This window comes from Notothenia rossii, assembly GCF_949606895.1.
Source record: "Notothenia rossii genome assembly, chromosome: 1".
Classification (NCBI taxonomy): Eukaryota; Metazoa; Chordata; class Actinopteri; order Perciformes; family Nototheniidae; genus Notothenia; species Notothenia rossii.
Window position 1 is genome coordinate 84,072,018 of NC_136912.1, and position 8,852 is coordinate 84,080,869.

General features: G+C 40.1%; 2 protein-coding genes across 3 annotated transcripts; both read right to left on the minus strand.

Moving 5' to 3' along the window:
* Positions 1–809: 809 nt before the first annotated feature.
* LOC307017982 (uncharacterized protein) lies at positions 810–4,229 on the minus strand. Its single transcript, XM_079647990.1, has 2 exons — positions 4,074–4,229; positions 810–3,834 (listed from the first exon to the last, which is right to left on the minus strand). Exons 1-2 carry the CDS (start codon positions 4,090–4,092, stop codon positions 1,697–1,699), a joined length of 2,157 nt encoding a protein of 718 aa, XP_079504116.1. The 5' UTR covers positions 4,093–4,229; the 3' UTR covers positions 810–1,696.
* A 1,330-nt stretch (positions 4,230–5,559) lies between these two features.
* On the minus strand, positions 5,560–7,864 carry uts2d (urotensin 2 domain containing). Of its 2 annotated transcripts, none has more exons than XM_079654833.1 (5): positions 6,954–7,864; positions 6,610–6,714; positions 6,491–6,528; positions 6,158–6,245; positions 5,560–6,031 (listed from the first exon to the last, which is right to left on the minus strand). In XM_079654833.1, the coding sequence occupies exons 1-5, from the start codon at positions 7,051–7,053 to the stop codon at positions 6,006–6,008; spliced, it is 357 nt and encodes a 118-aa protein (XP_079510959.1). In that variant the 5' UTR covers positions 7,054–7,864; the 3' UTR covers positions 5,560–6,005. The 2 variants fall into 2 exon arrangements, with proteins under 2 accessions (XP_079510959.1, XP_079510958.1); XM_079654832.1 differs by having other exon boundaries at positions 5,560–6,034.
* Between the last annotated feature and the right edge of the window lie 988 nt (positions 7,865–8,852).

An 8,852-nucleotide genomic window follows, 5' to 3' on the forward strand; every position in this document is an offset into this window, starting at 1 on the left:
TGTGTGTGTGTGTGTGTGTGTGTGTGTGTGTGTGTGTGTGTGTGTGTGTGTGTGTGTGTGTGTGTGTGTGTGTGTGTGTGTATGCCCACTGTTGTGTGAGGTCAGCGTACTGGAAGGCCTAATCACCCGTTGCCATAGCGATGAACTTGGGTGCTGTTCAGTTATTCATCCTCTTTTGTTTGCCGTTTGTTTTAAAGTCCAATCACTCCTTGTGGAATTTGTGGCATCCGCTGTCATTTTGTGCGCTTTCAAAGCATTTTTGTACCACAGTCAAGCATTTTCTTCGTCTACAAAGTTAGATTTAAAAAGGTCCTATCATCTTTAAAAAAAATTGTATGAAAATGTATGTACTTGAAAACTATGAAAAGTTTTTTTTCAATCTTTTTCCTTACTTCTATAAGTACATCGTGTTATGAGTGATCTTGGGCTGGTCTAAAAAAGGGAATGAACACTCTGTGCACATTGTTGTGGTTTTGTTTCATCATGGAGAAATGAAAATTACAGGGAAAGTCATCTTAGCGGATATTTTGCTCGCTGAGTCTGTGGAGAAACAGGAATAAATCAGACCTTCCTGTTTTCTGTAATGCTTCCCAGATCCCAAGACTTGATTCATTTGGGGAATGCACATTACTCCCTCATTCCCAACTAAGGATGAGAAACTCAGATAAGAGAGATGTTTACAGAAACAGCAATATGACTCGTGCCCTGGCACAAGTTTATGAAACAGTACCACTGTAGATATGATTTATTGGCACAGATGTTCAGCTAACTCATATTACAGCCAGAAAAAGGACCGGGTTTCAAAGAAAGACATTGGAACATATGACTATTTAATCAAATTGATTCCTTAAAAGTTATATTAACAATGTTGTGATATCTCTCCATGCAGTTTGATGCTTTCACCACTAGAGGGAAACAAATCACTTGTTGAAAAAATGTAAGACACATATTTTTTAATGTTAGTATTTATTACAGACCTTAGCATGACAAATGAATACACATGAATAGCAAAGAAAAGGCTTGACTTTCATTTAGTTCCACTCATTTAATTTCTAAAGATTCATTTGCTCCATATTTTCCTGATTAGTTGACTGTTTTTCTTTGGTCTATAAAACAAGAACTATGGTAAATAAAATGCTTGTGGCAACCTTCAAAAGTTATGTTTACTAATAGATCGATTTGTTAGGTCAACATTACAAAAGCCATAGCTACTGTATTTGATTTGCTGTCATTTAAGACACCAAAAAGAAACACCAAACACGTTTGGACAAGCTCATAGAGAAATAACTAAAACCTACTCTTTAAATGTTTAAATAATTGCTTTTATATTATACATTGCTTCTTTTTTTTATTGACTGATTAATTGCTTGACCAATCTTTACAGATCTAAATAATTGTATACAATTATAAAAAAAAACAAGTGGTAACATTTATAAGTTAACATCCCTTACATTAGCTTACATACTGAATTGCATATATAAAAAAACGATATCATCCAAGTCTAATTCTTCGATATGTAAAAATCCCTTCATCTTATAATTTGTCACATTCATTTGATTCCCATACTCTAAGTCAGACTATATTAAGGTTACACGTGAGCTTTTCAACTTAACACAGTATCAACAAAACCTATCCCCAAGTGTGTTTTTCACAGACTGCGTCCTCTGAAAAAGGACATCTTATCTCGGTTGTGTTGTTACTCTGGAGGATGTGCACACTCAGCCTTGAGCTTATCCATGCTGTTGTTGAGGCGATACATGCAAAACATGGCAGCAAAAATGAGGAACAAGCCTGCAGCCACAAGAAGGATATAGCAGAACATGAGTAGCCCGGTCAAGGCCGCATCCGAGGGCAGAAACCACACGTACACCCAGCCCTTGTGAAGGTTGTGGTGAACAAACTCCGGCCCCTCTTCAATCACCAGTGTGTAATAGAAATTAGCCACCTTGTAATGAGATGAGGGCTTCTCAGTGTTGGGAGGAAACTCCTCGTTAGGATCGTTGGTGGTGGGAGTTAGGAGCATTGTGGATAAGATGGTGGAGGGTAGGGCAGATGGTTTTGTAGTTGGAGTGGTTGTAAGGATGGTGACTTGTTGGGTAGCGCCTTGAGTGGTCGCCGATGTTGTCGGGGGCATTGTGGTGGGCATTGTGGTGGGCATTGTGGTAGGCATTGTGGTAGGCATTGTGTTAGGCATTGTGGTCTGCATTGTGGTGGGCATTGTGGTAGGCATTGTGGTGGGCATTGTGGTGGGCATTTTGGTGGGCATTGCGGTAGGCATTGTGGTGGGCATTGTTGTGGGCATTGTGGTGGGCATTTTGGTGGGCATTGTGGTAGGCATTGTGGTAGGCATTGTGGTGGTTGAAGCAACACCTGGTGTTTGTGTGGTGAAAAAATAACTTGACTTGGGTGTCTTATAATCGCAAAAGTTGAATTCCTCATCCTGCAGAGAGCCAATGGTACGGAGCATTTGATACACAGGACTATGACATATCACATCCTGTCCGTCAAGAACAACATGCTCATGTTTTCTTATCCATTTTGCAATACCTCTAATACTACAAGTACAGTTCCAGGGGTTGCCACCCAGATTAAGAGCCTTCAAAACTGAATTTGACAAGAAAGTATCTCCTGAAAGAGTCTCGAGATGGTTATTCTTCAAATCAACTGTCAAAACCCCTCCAAGGCCCTGAAAGATGTTATCTGGTAGGCTCTTCAACTTATTGTCATCGAGAAGCAGTATACCAAGTGTGGTTAGTCCAGAGAACAGCTTGGGATGTAGATAAAGGAGGTCGTTGGATTTCAATGACAGCTTCTCGAGCTTGGGAAGGCAGCAGAAGAGGTCCGAAGGCAACTCCCTCAGCTTGTCGTTTAAATGGAAGTTAAGCCTCACAAGTCCTGACATGTTTGCGAACACATTTCCAGGAACAGTGGTGAGATTAGTAGCATACAGATACAAGTCTGTCATATCAGGCATGTGACCCATTAGCTGGTCTGGTAAAGATAATAACGGGTTGTTGTAAATGGTGAGCTTGGTCAGCTTTGGCATGTTGTAGAAGGTCTTTTCTGGGATAGCCTGAAGTCGGTTGGAGGAGAGGGTGAGGGTCTTAAGGTTCTTCAGTGACCAAAATACCTGAGGGGGAAGGATGGTAATCTGGTTGTGGTGGATCTTTAGCTCCACAAGGTTGACAAGTGTATCAAAAATCCCAGCTTCTAGCTCCTCTAACTCGTTGTTATAGATCATGAGCTGGAGAAGATTAGTCAAGGAGTGGAAGATGGTTGGTGGAAGCTTATTTATGGAGTTCCTGCCAAGGTTCAGGAAGGTGAGTTTGGTCAGTCCATCGAAAACATCTGAAGCAGGACTGGTCAGTTTGTTCCGGCTCAAGTCCAGATCCAGCAAACTAACCAGTCCTTCAAACATATCCGGAGCTATGGTCTCCAACTGGTTCCCATCTAAATACAGTTGCTCCAGTGTCGCCAACGGACTGAAGACCCGAGCAGAGATGGTAGAGAGATCGTTGGACGAGAGCTTGACAGACTTGAGCTGAGGAGCAACGTGGAAGGCATTGGGATGGATAGCATGTAAGTGGCTGTATGTCAGACTGAAACGCAACAGCATGCCCTGGTCAGCCAAGCTCCGTTCATTGATGAAGTTCATTTGAGTGCCATTAAGCTGCAGCAGGTACGTATGGACGGGCAGATTATGTGGTATATCTGTGATAGCGTCGCCAACACACTTGACGGCACCTTTAAAGTTACACAGGCAGCTGCCGGGGCACAGCATGTTGTAGGCGAGGTGTGGCAGTGTGAAGAGGATGAGTATGGTCCAAAGGGTTCCTGCAATGTTGAAATAAAGACACATTTGCTGCATGAGAATGAGAATTAAATATGTGTCATTACCTCAGTAGTAATAATTGTTCACTGTTTTTACAAAAGGCCAACATACAATTTGATCAAGTTTATCGCAAAAAATTCAATCCCTGACAAATAAATATAAAAATATTGAGGAAAACATTTATAAGTATATGTATTTATCTTAAATGACAGTCAAAAGCCAGTTCAAATATTCCACCAACCTCTGAAGAGAGAATCCATTATTGCCTGTTGACAGTATGATGATGTTGCTGTGATGTGTGCTGCTCCTCTCTGCAGGGCCGTCTTATAGAGCTGAGCAGCCTGTCTGTCAAGATCAAGTTCGGCCCACCAAAATAACCGCCCAAAAGTCACCCATCTCAGCACACATCCTTCATACTGCCCGAACCTCAAATGAACCCTGTGTCAGAGACATGGAAAATAATAACAATATTTGCTGTAGGCCATGACCCATTTCATTAGGCTTCTATCATTGTGCCCATGTTTTACTTGACAACTCAGCGTTGAGAATTCTACAAACATTTTGGACCCATTTTAACCTTTTTTTATATTTATATTTATCCAGTTTTTTTTTTTTTGTTTTACTGACAGCATTTGTAAAAGCCAGTTTCATACTGCTGCTTGACGAGGGTGAGTTTTGTTTTGACTTTGGACAGTTTGACTCTCCTTAACCTTATGTGCTAACTTTTTGCGGGAGTTTTTATTTTTCATCTTGGGCTGCCTGGAAATGTTAAACTTTTGGCACGTACTATTATTTACTGCTAACTTATGAGTGACATAGAGGATGTTGTCCCATTTCCTGTAGACTTATCTCGACAGAATGGCCTGATCCCACTGTGCTGGCACTTATGGTGGAACTGAAACTGATAACACCCTTCCCTGTATCGGGTCAGTCATGGTGTTATGTGTCACGTGATGCATTTAGTGTGACGGGGCAGATGAACACTTTCACTTAGTTTGAGATTTGTGTAGATTTCACAACTATAGAAGCACCTTTTAAATGTGTCACCTCTCAGCGTGTGTGTGTGTTTAGAGACAGATAGAAGGTATTCTGTTTGATTTTGGGAATAATTGTTCTCTCACTGAGATGATGTTCTTCATTTCTTTCCTGTCAATAGAAATGTACTTTTGAAGTGCTCAGGGATCAAACTGTTTTTGTGTTATAATCCCTACCGTAGATATTGGGAAACATTACTGCATTGACTCACTGGCTCAGAGCAAAATCAACACTTTATTTAATGCAGCTGTAAATGCAGCTGAGCGTCATATTCAGTCTGGTTTCCCGGAAATCTCCTCTCCTCATTGTTTCGGTGCGATTCAGTTATTTTCACAGCAGCTCTCCTATTGTCGAGACTAAGCCTGTGACTCAGCTTTGTAACACCTCCCAACAAAAGACCCCGTTTAATTACTGTGCAGTAATCTGCCCCTCCCCACAGATGTGCAACATTTGCCACATTCCTTCACTGCATTTATATCCACTGTTTAACATTTTTTTATATCTAAAGTAAATAAAGATGAATACTAGATACAACGGTTAAAATGTTTTCCTAGTGGTTCAGTCGTATTTTTCGTCTTTTGTTGGAAAGGTAATGCAAACAATTCTCAAACCTGAACAATTCCATTCTCCAACCCACTCATCTCCAATAATTTTCTCTTAAGACTTTCAAATAACAGATTCACAGATTCACGTTATAATTGTATTTATTTTGTAAAATAAACAGCAGTGCATTTCTAAAAGCAGTGACAGATGTGATGTTTGTTGGCAGCAGTACAAAAAATGTTGTGCCAAATTCTGCCACAAGAGACCGACATAAACACGAGCAGTAAGCAAATCAAATCCCTACGAAAATATTACTATGTCTTTGCAGTCAAGTACATTTTGTCATATCTGACCCTCAAGTATTCCCAGTGAGTAGCTGATTATTTACAGGTTAAATATAAACAGCCTCAGTCCTTAGATCTCTCATGAGAGCACCTCGGTGCGGTGAAAATGTTTATTGATGACTTGATTATGGTACAAATCTATATTGCTAGAATAAATACAGTGTGATTATTTTACTGGTGATTTGAGTCTTAAGGCTATGTTGGGCTTTGCAGCAAGATTTCACAGTGATCCTCCTCCCCTTGCATCCGTCTCAGACGCAGTACTTCCAGAAGCAAGCTGCTGACGAAAGAAGATAGATTCATTTGACAGGCTAAATATAAAAACTTCAACGGTTAGAATTAACTTCAAATAGTAATGGAGTGGATGTTACGTTTTAATCCAGAAGTACTAAATGTAACTCACGTTCACCCCTCTTCTGAGAGGATTTTCCTTCTGCCAAATTGGCTGTGATTTCCCTCTCCAGCTCCAGATCCTCCCTCAGCGCCCGCAGCTACGAGCAGAGATGAGTCATTAAACGCACCACGGCAGGTATACGTCACCGCGGTATCAATACACCAATCACTTGCAAGGAAGTAGTGGAACAGGTAGTCTCATATCTGCTCTGAGTTCACTCGTTTTTTTATATCGATAACATACAGTTACAAAACACTCAAGATGTTTATACGGTTTAAATCCTGATTTCTTTCCACATTTTTCCAAAAGTTACTTCAAGGAAGAATCTGTAAATGTTCTTACCTCCTCTAATTCAGCTAATGTGTTGGTCAGCTCAAAGCCTGCAAATAGGAAAACCAGTCGCCATTATCAAAGCAAGGAATGCATTTCTATTAGTTTCACCAATTAATTGCACCTCTCACCTAAAGGGTCATCTTTCTCAACAGGAATTAAGCTCTTGTGTAGTAACAGTGCAAGGATCTTGCTCTGTGGATCCGTGTCTTCTTTTGGATTAAAAACATGATTTCCTGCGCATACAAAGAGAAAAATACAACTTTAAGCAACCTTAATATGACAAAAATATTGACAGGAAATGTCACATCCATCCCATATCATAGTCAGGCATCATCTCCTAACCTGTTGCACATTGGAAAAGCTAAACCATTACACCACCAATGGCACTAATCTAAGGTGTGCATGCAGCATCCTCTAGTATTTCAAATATATGCAGCAGAGAACTAAAACAATACCATTAGGGTACACTTACCCGGGTTATAAATGCTCCGTCCCTGCACGTTTAGCACTCCCTGCAGTAGTACCAAGCCCAGGAGTCCTAAGCAGAAGTTGACAACTGTAACTCTATCCATAGTACTGATTGTAAGATCCCAAACTATTGCTGCACTCTGAGGACTTCTTTAAGCAATACAAGGAATCTACTGCCTTGGGTCCATCCCGTCAATATATTTATCCTCGGGGGCCAGGAGGAGTGGTCAGTCAGCCCCTTGCGTACTAAATCAATTCTTCGTCATCGTGTGTTTGGTAAATAGGCCACCTTTTCACATGGACCATTGAGGGTCTGAGAGAAATACGGTGATGTGATATGACGTTGTAGGTGTGGCCCGTAACCCTACATCACTCTGACATGTGCAAATCAAACCGAGAGAGGAAGGTATCAATCAGCCTCTTGGTTATGAGAGACCAGAATAGGATGTTCTTGGCACTTGCAAGTCTTTTTCTTTTACTTGAATTGCTTCTTTAAATAGATACATGGGAGTGTGTTAGTCTGGGAGACGAAGGGGGCAAATAAATTGATTTAGTCCCTAAGTGTATCATAGCTGGAGATGAGCTCCTCAATCTTGGCTTCAGGACTGATTCGGAGTTGAAGGAACATCCATCACCGCAGCCAAGCCAACTACCCAACACCTCTTAAGTCACTCTAGTCTATTTTGCGCATCAAGGAAATCACATCTCATATCTACTAGAGCTGCAGCCATTGTGCTTGCGTGGTGTGGAAACTTGTGTATTTGGCTTGTGAAAAGTGCTGTGCATCCCTTAAGACTTGACTTGTAGTTTCAGTATATAGTCAAATGAAATAGATTAACCAGGACATTTATTGTGTTATGATGAAAATACTATACTGTATATAGCAATGATAGCAATTGCAACCATCAAACAAAAATATTTAGCCCTATCAAATGTCACAATATCAGATTTTCACATGAATATTGTGTCCAAAAGAGTTAACAATAGAAAATTCATTGCAATATCTTTGAACCTTTGAAATAAATAGATAACGCATTCAGTCAAATGTAATAGCTTGATTGTTTATTGTGTGTTATTGTCTTTTTGTGTCTAAATGTGTGTGTATGGGGTTGTTGGGAAAATCAGACAAAGCAAAGCAACAATAGTATATGCATATTATTGAAATTATATTAATATTACTTTTTTGTTTATATATATCACAGTTATTTTTGCAATATCTTCGGACAACCCTATAATATCAAGTAATAAACACCTAAACGCATCAATGTGTCGCTCTTTCTCTAAATGATTAATCAGTTCAAAGGTTTTGCAAACAGTTTCTATTTTTGTGTGAATGATGGGTGGGCTGAAGCCACGCCAGCAATCCTGTCCCGCACTAAACCAGTCCACTAATGAATGAAAAAGCTCAGGGCCATGTTGACCTCATGATACGTCACTGAAAACAAACAGCAAGACATGGGCACTGTCACTGGGCGTCTAATGATGTTGTTATTGACAGGCCAGTAAATGGAGCACTAATACCAGTTCATTATAATTGATGCAAACTTCAGATAGTTAATTGGAAACAGACAAGTGCAGGTGTTATACACAACTGCAAACTGAGAAGCTGAACACTAGAGGGTGTAATTACATTAACATAACAGCTGCTGTCAGATCACATGACACTGTGTGTGTGAGTCTGTTCATATAATCGGTTGTGTATGTGAGAGAGCGAGAGAGCAGTGTGTGATCTCTTTACGTCTTTACTTATCTGTATACTGGGTGTTTGAATAAATATGTCATTTTAAGTTAAAATGTTCCTGCCTTTAATTCTATAGTTGCTTACAATGTTGTAACGCTACAAAGCTCTGGTCACACCCTTCTTTATTCTAGTAGATATTTACTGAGGCTATTGTCAGTACAT